The sequence below is a fragment of the Austrofundulus limnaeus genome, unplaced genomic scaffold (genome assembly GCF_001266775.1).
Source record: "Austrofundulus limnaeus strain Quisiro unplaced genomic scaffold, Austrofundulus_limnaeus-1.0 Scaffold13, whole genome shotgun sequence".
Lineage (NCBI taxonomy): Eukaryota > Metazoa > Chordata > Actinopteri > Cyprinodontiformes > Rivulidae > Austrofundulus > Austrofundulus limnaeus.
Genome location: NW_013952415.1, coordinates 2,090,234 through 2,109,855, shown reverse-complemented (window position 1 = coordinate 2,109,855; position 19,622 = coordinate 2,090,234). Strand labels below are relative to the sequence as shown.

At 37.6% G+C, this 19,622-nt stretch overlaps 1 protein-coding gene and 1 long non-coding RNA gene across 4 annotated transcripts in view; one reads left to right on the top strand and one right to left on the bottom strand.

The window, feature by feature from the left end:
* Window positions 1–12,875, top strand: part of LOC106513568 (uncharacterized) — a 201,579-nt gene extending 188,704 nt beyond the window's left edge. Inside the window, exon 5 of the long non-coding RNA XR_001309802.1 lies at window positions 12,809–12,875. This is a non-coding gene — a long non-coding RNA (uncharacterized LOC106513568). The remainder of the gene's footprint in view (window positions 1–12,808) is intronic.
* Window positions 1,019–19,622, bottom strand: part of igsf9a (immunoglobulin superfamily, member 9a) — a 76,840-nt gene continuing 58,236 nt past the window's right edge. Inside the window, exons 17-22 of one of the 3 annotated variants that reach the window (XM_014002452.1) lie at window positions 18,216–18,389; window positions 17,814–17,850; window positions 15,526–17,541; window positions 13,302–13,375; window positions 12,839–13,020; window positions 1,019–1,995 (exon numbers count right to left, since the gene is read on the bottom strand). In XM_014002452.1, the coding sequence (XP_013857906.1) occupies window positions 12,869–13,020; window positions 13,302–13,375; window positions 15,526–17,541; window positions 17,814–17,850; window positions 18,216–18,389 (2,453 nt within the window). In that variant the 3' untranslated portion in view covers window positions 1,019–1,995; window positions 12,839–12,868. The other 2 variants (XM_014002451.1, XM_014002450.1) reach the window with 2 other exon arrangements.

Here is a 19,622-nt window from a genome sequence, read left to right as displayed (position 1 = left end):
CATCTATTCATTCATAGCAGGTGCGTTGGAGCAGAGACGCAAGTAAAACATGCAAGGCTGCGGCCCTCCAGGACCAGGATTGCCCACCCCTGCTTTAGAAATAAACAAAAACTTATTCAACCAGTTCAACCAGTTATCATTAGCACCAATTTTTTTTTCTGTCAGGACTCGGACACTAAGAAACACATCTCCATGAGATCTTTACAAACGCAACATTCTTACTGCAAAAACTGTCCACTTCACCAAGTCTGACTGTCTTWTATCAGCTGAAAGGTGTTGTTGTTTACAGATCGATATAATCAGTAAGAGCAGCCTTTACTTTAATTAGCCTGGAATTTATTTATTTTAAGAAGTCTTACAAGATTACTTCACTTAATTTGAGAAGATTCAAACAATAATCTAGTATTTTTAATTAATGTTGATGGTGACCAGTGTGGATTGTTGCCACTTTAACCCAAACTTAGTCTGGAAATTTTATTTTATACATTTTAGTTTTTCACAAGAAACCATAATTTTATCCATGTAACAAGGTCGCTTTTGGAAGAAACACATTTCTGCTGCAATGACCAAATAATGTAAAGTTTATTTTAAAAATCTCCTAAAATGTTAAGATTTAGTGTTTGTTCAGATCCTCAGAATTCAGCTTTAAATAAAACATTTTTAATAACAACTCCTCCACCATTTCTTGCTTTAAAAATCTCAACTTTAAATTATAAAGCCAACTTCAACATGTTTGTTGTCGAAACAAACGTTAAAAACTCATTTCCATGCTGGTGAGCGTCTCCATCTGCTCACATTAACTCCACTTCTCAGCAGCTAAAGATAAACAAAGTTCCATTTGTTTAAATGTGAAATGTTCAGCGTGATAAAACAGGAATATTAATTATTTTACTGATAAATGTTTTTTAAAAATGCATGTCAAGCAATTAAAAGGAAAAAACTAGAAATAACTAAATACTGATGCGCATTTAGGCTTTCATTGATTTTTATTTAAAAGGACTGAGGAGGCAATAAAATAAACAAATCAACAAATTTTTACAAAACTGTTTTTCTCATTAAATAAACATGAATTTAAATGAAAAATACATAAACAATCATTAAAATCTGAACATCTGAGGTGTTTTTAAGCAATGTGAATATAAAAAGTAGCTGTTCAAATAAACTGATTGTTCTAAAAAAAACATTTTTTTTCATTTAACTGAGCTGAAATGAGTTATTATAAACAGAATTACAGCTGCAACTTTAACTTTGACTAAATAAGAAAAATCACATTTATTTACAAAAGTACACGGCATAAAGTTTGTTTTTAAGTGAGTTAAATAGATTTTTCTTCAAACTAGAGTAAAAAATAAGTCTTCATTTCAGCTAAAACTCTTATCTACAACTTTACTTTCTCAGGTAATTAAGCAAACAGGAAGTTGTCATGAATCAATCTGGACACCAGTTTGTGAAAAATTAAGTTTTTTCTGGATTCTGAAAGACGAAAAAAAAAAAAAACAGCCATTATAATAAATAATAAGGTCATCAATTCTGTGTGAACAGAGACTAAGAAAGCCTCTGTGAGGTTATTGCCTCTGGGATAACTACAACACAGATGTTAAAGCAGAAAAAAGGCCGTCTCCTGGGCAAAGACCTAATTAAAGTGAAATAAGGGTTAAGAGAGATTCTGCTGTACAATAAAACCAACACAAGAAGAAAAGTCCTCCTCTCCCCTGATGCTATTATTCCCCGTTCTGCTGTGAGGTAATTAACTTCACCGGCATGTTGTGAATTCTCGCCTCTCAGACTCGGAGCTGGATGTGCAGATAGACGAATTAGAAAAAAAAACATTTAGGTCTCCAACTTTGAATTCTCCACATCCAGCCAGGATTTCCATTGCAATTTTGCCTCATAATCAGGCTGATTTTACACCTGGCTGGAGATAATAGTGGAGCTTGTCGACGGCAGCGAGCTCTAATTGTTCTACGTATGCTTTCTTTAATGCGAAACAAATTGCTGTGTGGAGAGAGAAAAACAAAAATAATTAATAGTGTCTGCCAGGTTAAACGGAACAAGGACGTCTAAAAGTGAAAATGGCTCTTTGCTTGTTTTTTTATTGTCAGAATCACCTTGTTGATAAAAAAAAATATTTAATTTTAAGCATCAGTTAATGCAGGTCACTGCTGTCACTGGTTTACCAAACATGGATTTTCCATTGAGTTGTAAAACTCATCAAACTTCCACACTTAGAAAGAACAAGTGGTGAACTTTTAATTGTGTTCGTGCCTCGACCCTCAGCCGAAGCAGCCAACGGCTCTCTTCACTAACATCACTAAGTGTGGTTGGAGGAGCAGATTAAAGAAAACTGATGATGTTTATGCTAAAAAAATACAGACTGGAGTGCCTGACGTGTTCCTTTTTTAAGTAATTCTACAACCAGTAGCTTGAAAAATGATGTCAACTACGAAGAAGCAGCAGATGGAGAGTAAAGGGTTAAACATAAAGAAAACAGTTTACCTTTAGAGTTTTCAGTTTAAACTACTATTCAGAATTTTTAGTATAATTAATGTATTTCATGTAGTATTAATGCAAAATTCCGTACTCAAAATAATCCGTGTATGTTTTTTTTACCCTTCAAAATAAAACGAGAAAAACAAATAATCAGATGGTTTATTAGTTTCTTAGTTTGTTTTACAACAGCAAAACTGAATAAAAGGCAGTTATTTTTTGGTTTTGTTTTATTGGTTAGAGCAAAGACAAGCTTTGTAATTTGTTTGTGCACCATTTGTTACTTCCTGGAGGAAGCAAACATCCTCACGGCCTGAACTCCTGGAGCGTTACGTTTTCACTGAAACCAGTTTTATTTAGAGGAAGTCAATCTTAACATAAACAAATTTACTTTAATATTCAAAAAATAAATCAATAAATATAAATTCTAAGTTCTGCAGGAAAAAGTTTTTGTGCAGCCATTGCCAACATCTTAAATGTTGTTTTTGAGCAGTTTTTTTTTTCAGCCACTATAAAGTCTTATTCTTTGACTTCTGTCATTTCTGGTCTCGCTATATAAAGTATCAACAAATGTGTATTTTATTTTGGATTTAGCGAAGCAAAAACAAATCACTGGGTTTTTTATTAGTTCTATTTTACATTTTCATATTTAGGTTTTGAAAACAAAATAAGTAAAATACAAAAAAAATAACATTTTATTTTGCTTTGTTTTATTTTGAAAGGGAAAAAAACAAAGAATGAACCATACACTGATTCAAAAGAATATTTTCTCTTGGTAGTTTTTGTACTTTTCTTCCAGTAAAGTATGTATGTATGTTAGTTAGTTAGTTACCAGAACTGCCGTTTAATCCTCTTAGTCTGTGTTGTTTTTAATATTTTCAATGGTTGTCAGCAAAATATCTCACAGAATGGATTTGAAGGAAACTCTCAAAGTAAGCACTGAAGAAATATCAACAACTTTGGAGTCAACCTAATTCAAGATGGCCGCCAYGGCTAATAGACCTTAAACATAAAAATGGCTTAAATTCAGTCAGTTTTATTGAATTTAATCATAACAGATCTCATATGTGTTGGTATGCATCCCTGTTGTCTCCAAGTTCATTTCCAAACTGAAACACACAAAAAGCAGAGCTTTAACAGAAATAAAGCTGCTCCAGCTGCTCCAGCATTGCTTTTCTGATCAAATGAAACGACAAATATTGTTCAGACCAAACAGAGTTTCATCAAAAGTCAAAGTTCATTTAAAACGCAGTGAGTTCCTGACTATGGCTTCCTGGGTGATGGAAGTAAAYGCAATTAAAAAGCTTTTGTACGACACAAGAGCCTGGTGGTAATCAGACCATGAAAGCTGGGAATAAGTTGGGGTTAATTAACGTGGAGGATTTAAAGCCTTTAACAAAGTAATATGAAAAGCAGCAGACCTACAGCTTAGTATCACACTTCTTCACAAAAGGCTGCAATCTCTCTCCTGGCAGAGCCGCTAAAAAAATAAAAAGAATAAACTATAAAGCTGCAAGTTTGACGGCATATATTCTAATATTAGCGCATCAGTTATTGTATACRTGCCAAAATGATTCAATTATAGTATATGTCAGGGAAAATATCCAGTTTTTAAGATTAGGGATTAGAATAGATGACTTTATATTATTTCATCTGGTTGTAATGTCAGTAATTAGTAATAAACCTTCTATATTATAATGAGAAACTAGTATTTTATCAGTGAGTGAAATCAGCTGCACGTGGRTTAAAAAGAGCAGCTGAGCAATTTTTTTTCCTTGTTGAAAACAAGCTTGTAAAACACTCTGGGTAATACAATTCTTAATTTACTTGCTATTGTCACTGTTTWTCTAATAGCAACAGAACATTAAAGGACAACTTCTTTAAAGTGCCTGTGACATATATTTTTAAAAAAATAAATATGAATGTGTTTTTGGGAATATAACACATAGAATATTGCAAAATAAATTTCATGCCGCTGAGCTGAACAGTTGCTGAAATATTTGCATGTGAACAAACAGGAAGTGATGTCACAGGGGAAATGTCTACAGAGCTTTGCTACAACAGCTACAAACGAGAAGAATTTCATGTTTCTTTAAATTCTGAAGGTTTTATTTACATTAAGCTGGTTTAAGCTGTATATTTGTCGTTGCATTTTTGTGCGCTAAATATCACGATATTTTGCAATTCTGTAGCACRGTGATATATTACCATTTTTTTCTCCAAAAAATCTTGTTTTAAAAAACTTATGTATTTTATATGTTTCATATTTCTTATTTTATCCATGTTTTTAATGGTTAGGCCAAATGTGCCATTAAACAGTTTAATATTTTAGATTTTAATGTCAACGTATTATAAAAACAACAGTAATAGCCTAAATCCTGCACTAAAGTTAAGCTAAAGGCAGCGGGTGTCAGTCTAATCTGCTCAGATTCAACCTCYGGTACTTAGTGCCAATGTTTACTTACAATGCTAACGTTTGAGCTAACGTTATAATCTCTGGCTCCTCAGGAGTGGAAGAGCTAAATGACTGGCTGACTGCTTCCAACTATCGGCCGGAGGCTAAATTACAACACAAAAATGAACCGCTAGCATGAAAGTTTACATTTGAAACCCTTAATTTAAAATCGATACAGTGCTTTAGAGAATCGATACAGTATTGGKAAATAAAAYATTGCGATATTTCAGTATATCAATATTTTTCTTACACCCTTAGGTTCAAGTTTGTTTGTAAGGTTTCTGATAAAATACAAAGCTGAAATGTGATCTCTTAGAGCTACAGTTAGGATAACTGTCAGCTACTACACCACCAAATTTTAGCTCAATATCTGTAAAATTCTTTTGTTTAAAGCCATTTTTTAGGTGGCTGGAGTGCCTGACGTGTTCCTCTTTTTAAGTAAGTCTACAACCAGTATTAGGGGTGGTCGGGATAGATTTATGACTGTATAACACAAAAACAAACTGTGGCATTAGCCTAGCTTGGATGAGGACTTGTGTCTCTTTTAGTACTCTTACTACAATCTTTAGAATGGAAGGAAATCAACATGAATGTTATAAAAAAATGAAAAAGAGCAGCCAGTCAGAGAAAGTTTCGTCCCCACATTGATTCCCTCGTATTAAGTTTAAAACGTTGCGGATGCAACATGAGCACCATATGGCTGCTCTTTTTGATTTGGAGCTGATATTTTCTTTTGAGAGACCTTTGATTAGTTTGTAGCTCCGTGAGTCACTTCCTGGCATTTGAAAAATAATTCATTCACGGCCTAATGGACGTAATAAAAGGCTGCACGCTTTGCAGCTAATCCYCTTAAGTACACACAATATGTGAAATAGGAAGCAGTATAACACTCATGTTTATGAGGCCTTCCTGTTGTCCGCCTCTCTTTGGAAACTGGTTTCCTTTCAGATGTTTGATTCTGTTGCACTGACACCAGCCAGTTGGGTGCTTTTCATTTTCTTCAACAACATTTCATGATTGAATCCCTAAAAGCACTCAACGTGCAATATATTGAAGGTCCCCTATTTGATTTAGCTTCTGACGTTGGAGCTCTGAATGTCAACAAAAAACGATTTCTTTGATCGAGTGTGTTTGGTGGTTAAAAAATTAAATGTTTTCATTCCTTTTTGTGTTTGATGTATATGAAGTATGAGTTTTAGATGTAAAATTGAAGCGCTGGCGTTCATTATGTGCAGCAGAAAAAGCAAAGTTTCCACTAAAGTGTTGCATTGATTTGTGCTAAACGCTGCCTGTWTGGGTGAATTTCAATTATGGGATGGATGCCCCACAATGCTCCGGCCCGATGTGGAGGTCTGAGTTAATTATTTGCTTAAATAATGTGGCAGCCTCAAGCCTCTGCAACAGAAAGAAAAAACATTTTTGTTGTTTTCTTTTCCTTCCATTGTTCATAAAGAAAAAAAAGATGAGCATGTTTAAATTCTAAAGATTCAGGACAGAAACTGAACAATTTAGCCTGAAAAAAATCTGTGGTTTAACAACTGAAACAAACAAATGTGATTAAGTTGATGCCTCATTAGGTGGAAAACATTATCCTGACATTTCTCCTTTTTTAGACAAAAGTTGCAAACCTTAAAGACCCCCGTAATGCCCACCAAAACTGGTTTTCATGTTTTGTCTTTATGTAGATTACCACTGGATGGTATTAAACTACTCGAATGTGCTCGTTATCACCACATAACTGACGTCCGGATCATAAAACGAGGCTGAACATCAGAATGATCGTTGCTCCGACTTCTTCTGTAAAAAGCTCCAAATGAACAGCGAGTGTTTGACGCAGCTCAGATAATTTAATACCTTCATCTGTTTGGGTTTTTTTTTTTTTTTACATTCCATTTCCAAAAAGGTCAGAACTGTCAGAAAGTTTGATGTTTCAGCAACACAAATGTGTCTCCAGGAGTAGGTGGTCTGTGAAACCAAAGATTTTTACTATAAAATAACAAAAATCTGCAGTAAATGACTGCCTGCAGGAATACAGGTTTTGAGTTGTTTTAAACTTTATACATGTTTAAGTATGTCGCAAAAAGGATTACAGGAATATTTATTGAATTTACATTTATTTTATGCAAAAGTTAAATTGTTAGGCATGTTAACACATTCAAAGACTACACATTATAACGATAATGTGTAGTAAAATCTACAAATATATCACCTTTTTCTCAAAGCTAACTGAACACCTTAAAACTAGCCTTTTACTGTATTTTTAATGWAATGGGATAAATTAAAAGGTATGTTTTATGTAAAAATGTGGAAACTGGAAAGGTTTTTACACAAACTTTAAATTCATCTTTTGRAAGCAAATGTTACTATTTAAGAGTTGAACGTATATCCCATTCTAAGCTACATTCAAAATAAAATGCRTATTGCTCATTTACGTTTATCTTTTGTAAACAAGAATGGCGCAGTTTCATTTTTTTAAAGCATTACGTTTTGTAAGGTTTATAGATTTTTTTCTTTTTATTTAATTAAGGCAGCTTCTGGAACAGAAGTAAACAAATTCAGAGTATATGACCTGGTCTGCGGTCAGTGTATCTTTTGGTCATTGGATTTTCATTTTTGAAATGGGTGTTAAAAAACAAGAAACGAGTGAACATTTGATTTTTGTTTTAAAATACTGGAATTAAAATTAAAATACAATCATGGCCAAAAGTTTTAAGAATGACACAAATTTTATATTTTCACATGATCTGCTGTCCTCTGGTTTTCGTGTGTGTATGTCAGATGTTTTCATCACATACAGAAATACAATTGCAATCATATTATGAATAACAAAAGCTTTTATTGACAGAATGAGTTAATGCAGCAAGTCAATATTTGCTGTGTTCACCCCACTTCTTCAGGACCTCTGCAGTTCTCCCTGGCATGCTCTCAATCACCTTCTGGACCAAATCCTGACTGATAGCCGTCCATTCTTGCACAATCAATGCTTGCATTTTGTCAGAATTCCTAGGTTTTTGTTTGTCCACCCGTCTCTTGATGATTGACCACAAGTTTTCAATGGGATTAAGATCTGGGGAGTTTCCAGGCCATGGACSCAAAATCTCTGTTTTGTTCCCTGAGCCAGTTAGTTATCACCTTTGCTTTATGGCAAGGTGCTCCATCATGCTGGAAAAGGCATTGTTCATCAAACTGCTCTTGGGCGGTTGGGAGAAGTTGCTCTTGGAGGACATTCTGGTACCATTCTTTATTCATGGCTGTGTTTTTAGGCAAGACTGTGAGAGAGCCGACTCCCTTGACTGAGAAGCAACCCCACCACATGAATGGTTTCAGGATGCTTTACAGTTGGCATGAGACAAGACTGGTGGTAGCTCTTACCTCGTCTTCTCCGAACAAGATGTTTTCCAGATGTCCCAAACAATTGGAAAGGGGATTCATCAGAGAAAATGACTTTACTACAGTCCTCAGCAGTCAAATCCCTGTRCCTTTGGCAGAATATCAGTCTGTCCCTGATGTTTTTCCTGGAGAGAAGTGGCTTCTTTGCTGCCCTCCTTGAGACCAGGCCTTGATACAAGAGTCTCCGCCTCACAGTGCGTGCAGATGCACTCACAYCTGCCTGCTGCCATTCCTGAGCGAGCTCTGCACTGCTGGTAGCCCGAYCCCGCAGCTGAAACACTTTTAAGAGACGGTCCTGGCGCTTGCTGGTCTTTCTTGGGCGCCCTGGAGCCTTTTTGGCAACAATGGAACTTCTCTCCTTGAAGTTCTTGATGATGCGATAGATTGTTGACTGAGGTGCAATCTTTTTAGCTGCGATACTCTTCCCTGTTAGGCCATTTTTGTGCAGTGCAATGATGACTGCACATGTTTCTTTAGAGACAACCATGGTTCACAGAAGAGAAACAATGATGCCAAGCACCAGCCTCTTTTTAAAGTGTCCAGTGCTGTCGTTCTTACTTAATCATGACAGAATTGATCTCCAGCCCTGTCCTCATGAACACCCACACCTGTGTTAATGGAGCAATCACTGAAACGATGTTAGCTGGTCCTTTTAAGGCAGGGCTGCAATGAAGTTGAAATGTGTTTTGGGGGATAAAGTTCATTTTCTAGGCAAATATTGACTTTGCAATTAATTAATGTTAAGCTGATCACTGTTTATAACATTCTGGAGTATATGCAAATTGCCATCATAAAAACTGAAGCAGTAGACTTTGTAAAAATTAACACTTGAATCATTCTCAACTTCTGGCCATGACTGTACAAAGCAGTTCTCATTCTTAGTGTCAAAAGGGGAAACAAAGTTTCATTTTCTGTTTCAGATAGCAAAAAAGAAAATTACTTTAAGACAAACGAGAAAAGGCTTATTTGTATTCTACGACTATCTATTCCCCCACCAGAGGGGGCGCTCGCCCGGCAGCTCTGCAAAATGAAACACTAATTTCTGTAAATAAAAGGCTGAAAACACAGATAAATGTATCCATAAATGAGTGGTATGATGACTGTTGCTCTGTGACCAAAGGCTTTGCAGAGGTGATTCATGTGGCTTTTGGCCAAAAAAGCCTTTTACTGAATACATGTCAGCTACTGCCTCCACTTCACCTCCATTTCTCTCAATAAAAAGCAAAATATGACAACTTTCATTATATTAGTGTGTTGTACAGTTGTTGTTCTGTGAGCAGAAAGTTTTTTCCCTCCTGAGTTTTGACAAAATCTGTGCTTTTTTACGTCAGTTTGTGTCCTCGGAGTTTTCCTTTCAGTGAGGGGTGGGCAGTACTACGACTTTGACATCGATCTGATACCAAATAAATACTTGGCAAATATATTTGATACCGAAGTCAACATCAATGCTTTTTACTTGTAATGGGATGTTCATTGAATAACTTTGATATTGTGAGCACCCCTTCTGGTGGTGAAACACTTTATTGTAGGGAGACCGTAAGTTGGCACGACCTGTCATGGATTATGAACAAACAAGCCTTTTTTTTTAATCTGAAACAGAAAATTAAACTCAAATCATTTTTAAAATTTCGTTCATCCCTTTTTGACACTAAGAATGAGAAACACTTTGTATTTTAATTTTTATTTCAGTATTAAGACAAAAATCAAATATCCACTCGTTTCTTGTTTTTTAATACCCTTTTCAAAAATGAGAATCCAATGACCAAAAGATACACTGACCGCCCGCCCTTTATGTTCACACTGTTCGAAGAAGAAAAGTCTGATTTTTGTATTTAATTTAGTCTCGCACTACTTGATCTAAAGGATTATGACTTTCAGAATAAAAAGCTCCAGTTTTTCTTTAAAACTCAGATATATTAAGTCAATATCCAACATCTAATTACGTACTGAAAATCAATTACTGTGATCCTCATGAATTAAAGTTTGCAGAAATGAATTTTTATTTTATTTGTTTATTTATTTTTTGTCTGAAGTCAGAAGCTTGTGAAGATTCCTTCTGTTCCACTGGTGTTGGTCTAAATGTTTGCTTTTAGAAATATTGATGACAGRTAGTTGCTTTGTTCCACTGCAGTTATACAGTGTGTGTAAAAATACTTTTACTTTCCCAATTCTTGTGAACAGTTTTATAACATTTACACGAGTAGTTTTCTCATCAGTGAAACGTATTTTTACCAGTCATTTTCTGTTCATGTAATTTTACTTTTACCTAGTTATTTTTTTCAAGTACTTTATAGACTTCTGTCACCCACTACCATGCATGTCAGCATTTTAAACAAAAAATGTGAACTAAAATGTATTTTAGCGCTGATGCTCATCTACTACCACAATTTTTTAAATCATTGTTTAACCAGGCAAATCCCATTCAGATCACTGATCTCTTTTTTCAAGGGAGGCCTGGGCCCAGTGGCGGATCTAGGATTTTTCAGTGTAAGGGGCCATCAAGGGGCCACAATATTCATAGAGGGACCAAGTGTTTGTTCATCCTTGCACACAAATCCCCAGTTTTTTGTAAGGTTTATACATTTAATCAGTCACATGTGTTCAAACACTTGTAAAAGCTTGCACAGTAAATTCTCCTAATCAGTTTTACATGATTTTTTTTACTGTACTTAAAATACTGTCAAACACACATGATGTGAGAAAATCTACCCATCATTGTAAAAAGAAATTTCTGCAGGATGGTTCAAATTGAAAAAGACTTCTGTAAGCTTGCTTCATGCTGGACTTTTCCTATGTACTTTTCCACTGGCGCCACTAGTGGTTGGAAGTGGAACTGCAGCCACCATSAATGGGCCTCATRCAAGAACCGTTCGTACGCACAGATTTGTTCTTAAATTGTGCGTACGAGTGATTTAGGAGAATTTGTGGCATTCACCAATGTTTTCGTATTCTACGATTTTTTTTCAGATACGAACAAAATTTACGAGTGGTCCAGACCTGTCGTATATTTTACGAACAGCCAGTCTGCTGTTATCCAGACGGGTTTTCCTCCCTAATAACTTTATATTTCGTTAGTTTGAAGATATTTTGAGTTGAAAATAAATTACACTCCATAATTATGTTGACAATAGGCTATTCTGCTTGAATTAGAGTTATAATTTTAAATTTAATAATTTAGACTAACAATATAAACTGTCCGTTCGTCCGTTTTCCGCCGCCTATCCGGGATCGGGTGCGGGGCCAGCCGCAGAGAGACCCCCCTCTCCCCTGCTACACCTTCCCTCCCCTGCTACGGTGCGCTGCGGCTTCTGAATAAATGAAAATGATTTAACACAGTTGTTTATACTATTAGCAGCTCTTTTTATTCCACAGCTGACCTGCTAAAAATGACAGATTTTCTTTTCTGGATCTCTGATAGACGGACTTCAATCTCTGAACTCGTAAAGTTTTTCTTTTWAGTTTTCGCTGTCATTTTCATGAATGGACACTTCCTGATATCTGAGGCAGGAATCATAGCCTTATGTGGTGTATTTGGGGTGGTAATTATGCTAATCTCCTCTCGCGTGCACGAGCAGCTGGATACGAACAGGTGGAATTTTACGCAGCTCATTTACGCACGTTTCCTGAAGATAGAAGTGTTTGTTGAATCTGACGTGACAAGTTCGTACGAATCCTTTGTACGAACAAAAGTAAGAGAAATTTAGGATAAAAATACGAACATGTTCTTGCATGAGGCCCATTGTTCTTGTAAGAGGACAGGGGCACATCAGGGGGCCAATAAGATTTCATATGTGGCCCCGCCCCTGCCTGGGCCTGAAGGCAGCCCATTGTACATAATTTTGAGTTGTGGGCGAAACCAGAGCAAACATGCAAACTCCAAACAGAAAGACCCGGAGATCGAACCCAGGACCTTCTTGCTGTGAGGCATCAGTRCTAAMCACTGATCCATCGTGCTGCCCAATCTGATATCAAATTTTAGCTTGAAATCTTTCAAATAAACAAAGATCCATTAGCTGTGGTGGCCATCACATTCAGTCGGTTGTGAGATATTTTGCTAACATTCCATGGCTGTAAGTGATCCAAACCAGTAAGCTTTCTTTATGAAAGCAACATCTGTTACACCTCAATTACACATTCTAGAAACAGTGAGGCCTTTTAATATTCCATTCACTTTTCTTACTCATTTATAATTTAGAAACACCTGTTTCATCCAACTTAAAGGTGACTGATGAGACCTAATTACTGGAATCATCCACAGCCAATAAGGTGATGACTAAGATGGTTCTGGTTTGACTCATCTCTGGATGATGAATCTGTCAACTTGACAAACTAAACAAGAGAGTCCTTCAGCTGCCTGATCRTCAAACCGCCTCTAAAGAGATCAGAAAACAGTTTTTAATTCCAGCTGTACAAACAGGACACCCTGCTCATCAGAGGAACGCCGACTTTCTGTCACATGTGCTTTTTGTCACCTAGTGATCTGAATCAATACGTGAAAGGACACACCAGGTGTGATGAGCCGAAACACCGGCGCTGTCAGAACAGCACGGCTTCTGGTTCTGGCTCAGCAGAGCGGCTGCTTTGATGCCCCGGGAGTGAAGAATTTCTCTGAGCTTTGTCGGCGCACGGCATGCTGGGAAGGCTACGGCGTTCAGCGGGCTTCTGGAGATTTGATGAAGGAAGAAGGCCTGTGGGTGAGAAGAAATTTTTATTTTTTTGTATTTTACCACAGATGGTWTTTTATAAAAACCGTATGTGCTCCGTAAGTTTGATTAACACCCCCGAGATATGAAAACTTCCACAATTTAGAGCCTGGTTATTTAATATMAGCTTTGACCTTTTTCTAAATCTGTTTAAGGAAATCTGTTCACAAATGTCAGATCAATAGTAAGCACATATTACGGAGGGTTTTTTTACCCTTTAGGGACTACATGTAAGTGTCGCGAAGAAGAGGAAACTAAATTCCTACCATCATGGTCTCCAGGCTGTGAGTTGAAATCAGCAGCATCCCACTCATAGTTCTCATCCACAGAGGGATTTCTCCTACAGACACAAAACATTTAAAGCTTTAAGAGACACAATATATTTCTCCTGTCAGGAAGGAATATTTGCGTTGCCTTTGCTAAAGCTTTTACTTTGGAAGTTCTGCTTAAAGTGCCTGTGACATCAATTTTTTTAAAATAAACATGAGTTAATTTTTGGAAAGATAATATTGCAAAAGAAATTTCACACAGCTGAGATGAAGAGTTGCTGAGATATTTGTATGTGAACAAACAGGAAGTGATGTCAAAGGACAAATGTCTGCATGTGTACAGAGTTTTTCTACAACAGCTACAAACTAGACTAATTTCACGGTTTGTTTGTTTTTTATTCTTTTGAGTCACTATCAAAGAGATGAAGAATACAAATATTTAAATGAACAAAAACAGTTTTTCTTAAATAGTTCCCCTTTAATGTCACTTCCTGTTTCACTCTGGCTGAGCCCAGTTGAGTGACAGAATGGGTAAAATTGTGTTTTATGCCAAGTTTCTTAAAGATGTTTTCTTTGACTTTTTATATTTTAAGGATACACACATTACAGGCACTTTAAATTCAGATGCAATAATTGGTCATTATTGGTCATTTAAATAATAAAAAAGCAGAAAGCCATACACTTAAATACATTAACCTGACAATTAGATTGTCTGAAATATAATGTATGTGGAATAGCATCTATTAAAACAAAAATTGACCTTTTTTTGTATATAATCAAATTTTGGTTAGACAATCTGATGCCGAGTTCCAGTTGTATCCGGGGGTTGGAAGTACTGACTTATGAGTCAAAAATATCAACAAGTCGGTGCAACACGATCATACGGTTGCGTGATGTCATCACACCCTGCAAAACGTTTCCATCTAACAAAGTATTTTTAGCTTATATCCAGTCAAAAAGTACGTTTGATCTTGTTTTGAGACTGATACACRAAGCAAGAGCAGAATGCTTAGATTATTAATCTGGTTTGCCTGGAAATTTTCCTTATTTTAAGAGTCTTACCAAGTRCAATCATCTTATTCCACAGACAAATTATTTTACTATACTTGAAAAATTTGGTCAGACTAAGTGAAATAATCTGTCTAATCTAAACATTCTGCTCTTGCTTAGTGCAGCAGTCTCAAAACAAGATCAAAAATAGTTTTCATTTGGTGTTTACTTTACATTAATTCAGTTGTATTTCATAGTTTTAAAGCCGTTTGTACGTACAAAATGCAACGTAAAGCGCTATTGTTGCGTTATTCCATCAGAGCAAGAAATAAAAAAGCTCTTTCCTAATAATTCTGACAAACTGGAATGCTTTCAACTCGCATCCGACTACACAATTTTGAGTTCTGCTGCAATTGAAACACAACATCACTGTGGCCATGACCGAAACACCATGTGTAAAGACGAATCTAAACAGCACTATTGATGCATCCTGGAGTATTTCCTGCAACCAAATCATTTTTCTACTGAACAGCAAAGGAAAGGATGCTGATGTAAAGGTTTAGAAAACAGTGTTCACATCAACTGYCATAACGTTCTTAAAATTGTGCCTGTGACATCACATTTTTGTAAAAAAAAAAATGAAAGCACTTTTAGAAAGATAACATTTATTGCAAAAAAATTTTAAATCACACCGCTCAGATGAACAGTTAAGATAGTTGCATGTGAAGAAACAGGAAGTGATGTCAAAGGGGCATGTGTTCATGTAAAGAGAGAATTGCTACAACAACCCAGACTGTAGAGAAGGATCTGATGATTCTTTATTTTGAGTCACTATCAGAAAGATGAAGAATCAGAGTTTGAATATTATTGTTTCAACAAAAAGACCAGGGAGCTTTCTTTCTTAAAGTGTTCCCCTTTGATGTCACTTCCTGTTTCACTTTAAGCCAAGTTCAAAGGAAAATCAGCCAGTTATGCAACAAAATGGGTAAAATCATGAGTACTATTCCAAGTTTCTTTAATTCAAAGATGTTTTCCTAGACTTTTTGTATTTGAAGGATATGCATGTCAGAGGTACTTTAAGATATTAGCAATCTGAGCAGGACCAATACCYTACCTCAAAAGATCTGAACTATCCCTTTTAATGAGTATACAATAAAGCAGCTACTGGGATTTTTACCACAAAAGTGAAAAATGTCAATATTTGTTTAGTCGATGTGTTGTAAACCTTTACCTTGCTCTGACGTGGTGACCATCTTTGTCCTCAACGGTTTCAGGTGAGCCGTTATTCGTCTCCATGCTGCCTCGCCCGCTGCTGGCGTAGCTGCTGTAGCTGCCCCCAGACTCTGGGACTCCCTCGTAGCCTTCGGCCTCCACTTCCATGTTGTTGTTGATGGGTGGTAAGAACGTGGAGACATCTTGATAGACGACTGGCTGATTAGCAGAACCAGATGAGAGGGAGGCACTGTTTAACAGCTTATGATGGTGGAGCGCAGCAGGGTCTGGAACCAGCCACTGTGGACCGCTTCTTGTAGGTAAATGATCAACAGCAGGACTGGAAGATGTAGTTTGGACTGCTGGATGAGGACTTGAAGCGTCTGGTTGATAGGATGATGGAACAGAGCAGTTCTCTTGGCTGAGAGAGTCTATCCATGCATCTGGTGTGAGAAAAGCACCTTCCTTCTTCTGCTGCCTCAAATTCAGGCTCTGACTTCGTCGTTTGTGGTCCCAGATTTTCGAGCTTCGACTTCGAGCTCTCCAAAGTTCCGGTTCTGAGGGTCGCCGAGATTGGTGAACCCAATCAATGTTTTCCACAGAAGCAGGGCTCCCTTTTATGTCTTCATGCCGGCGTCTTTGAGTCAGTGGTCGCCCATGATGCAAATGAGAAGCAATCCTGTGGTGTAACAAAGGTTGCGTAGGCCACGTTGTAGACGCCTCAAACTCTGGCTCATCTACGCTCATCTCAACGCTTACTTCTTTCTCATCAAATTTGGGGAACATTACCTCCACTCTTGGAGAATCTGTGTCATCGAAATCTATTTTAGATCTTTCGGTGTATTGATTGCTGTGAAAAGTTAAGCTCGATGAGTTGCTGTGGCTGAGGCAGTTCGACRAATGGTTTGTTTGAATGTCTGATATTTTGGATTGGGTTGAACTTTCGAAGCCGTTTAGTGGTGCGTCTAGTCTTCCATATGTCAGGTGCTTTGAGGCAGGTCGTGGGAGAGTTCTGGGATAATGATCTGCTTCATCTGGTTCGAGAAAAGTCTGGTCGGTAAAGAGTGAAGAAGGGTAACTGTCAAAGTAAAAGGGAGTTGAAGGCGAACTGAGACGGTTTCTGGGTGGAATCAAAGTTGGGTGAGAATCGTGAGGACGGGCTTCCCACTGGACAGGAGATGACGAGAAAGAGTTCTCTTTGCTGCCTTGGCGATACTTGCTGGGCAGAGTATTGCTCTTGCACTTCCAAACAAACTGCTCAACGTCTTCCCCCTTTTTTTTTCTGAACGAGTTTCTGTCCAGCAAGCATCTCTGGAGCTCTCTCTCCAGTTGTTCTCTCTCCTGAGCCAGCTTCAGGCAGCGACTCAAGTTCCCCGTCTCCCGCTCATGTTCCATTTGGAGCACCAGAGCGCTCGCTGTCATGTACGGTTGACCGAAGCCAGATCGGATGTGCGGGAGCACCGGAAATACAGGAGTTATTTCTCTGTTGTGCTGATTGACGGTGGTCAGACTACTGTTTGTGTACAAGCTGCAGAGATCGGGATCATACGTCGTCTTCTGGTCTGGAACATATGGGTCGTGATGCTCCGTGTCACACATCTGACTCGTAGAGTCGTCTTTGGGTTTATGAGGTGGGAAATCAACAGATAGAACATACGGTAGCTCGTTCTTGTCCTCCCTTTCCAAGTGCAGTGAAACAGACCTTCTGACTCTCGAATGTTGGTCATACTTTACATTTTTTCTGCTGCCAACACTTAAGGTGTCATCGGCATACGGTGGGAGCATGAACCGCCCATCTGGACCTCTAGCGATCATCTCAATTGAGGGAGAAATCAGAGAGGTTGTTTTAGTAAGTCTGCTGCAGTTTGACATGAGCTGCTTATGGCGATGATGATGATGATGATTCTCTGTGTTGGAGGAGGAACAGTCTGTCTGCAAGGAGGAGGTGGTGGAAGAAGTGGTGGGATAGACTGAGCTGGTGGGAAGGAGGCTTTTCTTCAACAAACTGTCTGGAGTACTGGAGCCTGAAGTCTTTCTGTGAGAGTGAGAAAGAGAGGGGGAGGTAGTGGTGACAGGAGAAAATCGTAAGGGAAAGAARAAAAAAAGATGTAAGAGGAGGGGAAACAGAATGTAAAAATAAGACTGAGTGAATGAGGGGGTGGGAAAACTGTAGTCAGAAATACCAAAACAGCAGCTGCAACAGATAAAGACGAGCAAGCTGAAACAGGAAAGTGCTGGCATTTTCAACATTTTCAAAATGAAAGGTCAAAGGGAGGCTTGACAATGAATTGATAAAGTGGTACTCACATGGTTGGGGAGCATTTATAGATGGCAGGAGGGGGATCTGGAAAAGTGGGGAGAGGTGTGAAATGGTATCTGACTCATTAGGACACAACCATACTGACCAACGAGTAGAAACATAATCTACCCTAACAAGAACTAATTAAAGGGTCTAAGRCAGCCACGCTTGTYCAAAACTTAATTACCCTTACATTTATCAGCTGCTAATGAGAAATTACCCTAATTAGCAAGCAATGTAAAAGACATCAATATTGTTCACAACTGGATGGAGGAGTAAGGGACAAGAGGAGAGCCAAATCCATGTAGAAGGGTATGATTCATACAACAACAAGGAAATGCCTCAATATTTTATTGAATAAATGATGACATTCATCAAAGTGAGTGTCTCCAGAGTGTGGGCCATTTTACCTTCCTTTTTCCCTCTGCGGCGTCGYTCCCTCTTGCGGCTGATGACGTAGGCCAAGGCGAGCAGCAGGACCAGCGCCAGGCACATGAAGCCGACACCGCCCAGAACGCCCGCCAGTAACGGCTCCGGGACGAACTCCAGGAGACGAGAYGGGGTGGCGGGGTGGCTCTCTGTCCCTTTGACATGGAGATGATTGTTGGTACAGGGAAAATGAAGTGAAAATAGTGACTCACAGTAGAGAAGAGTGGGTTTTTGGTTTCTTGTGTGAAAATGTGCCAATTTTAATGTTATTTCAAAGCAACCAGTGATGGAGGCAGAGGATTTACAGCTCATAAAGGTGGATATTTCCTCTGTTTTTCCAGAACCTGTGTGCAGGTCCATGTGGCTTAAAAATAATAATCAGTGCCACAGGAGTATCGTCTCCATCTGTAAACCCAATTTCAACTTWTATTTCAGTGAGGTGAGTAAAAACTATTTGTCCAGTGGTCATGGTTTTGCTAAACCACCAATAGTGGAGCTAGCTTCTCATTTAGCGGATTAGCTTTTTAATTACCATTGAAACAGTTAGCAGACCTATTTGCTTCTGCTAATTTGAAATTCATATTAAAAACTTCAATTTTTTTGATTTTATCCCAAATTAAATAAAAGCTATGACCTGTCAGGCACCGTGTGTGTAGCATGTAGCATTTTTAGCTGCTAAATTTCAAACTAAGTGTGTCAAAGAAAATAACCAATTATAAATAAATCCAAAATTTAATTTTACTACGTATAAAATAGGGTAGACAAACTTAAACAACTAATAGTGAATACTAGTTTGATCCAAAAAATTCTTGTAATATGAAGTAAAATAATGAAAATTATATTTTTTTTTAGTTGTGGCATATTTAATGAAACTCATATTTCTAATAGTTATACACAAGGTTTAATACTTTTTTATGCTCCTATAATCTTTTTAAAGACGTGCTGCTGTGGAAAAACAAGTTTTCAACTGGAAGGAGATGAAGATGCATTAGTCATTTTAGCGAAGCTAACGCTAACTGTGATTGTCATGTTCTGCCTTTCAGCTGGGCCTCGCCTTTGGGTTGAAACCAAGAAGGTCTGAACCTACTGCCAAGACCGAAGCCCAAAACTGGATTTAAAGCTCCAAAACATTCCTTTGATTCATGCAATAAAAAGATTGTCTGCCTGTCACAAACGCTCCAACAACAATAAATGTCTCATTTGCATCTCAAACAGAAAAATCACCAGATACTGCAGGATTTAAACACTAGTCTCCATCTCTGATGAGCATCATTATTWTAATCAAATCAAGATCCTGATCGTTTCGCAGGATTTGCACAGTCAGACATCAAGCTGAAATAATCAGCACAGCTGTTTTAAATCAAATAAAATATGGGGCTATATATATA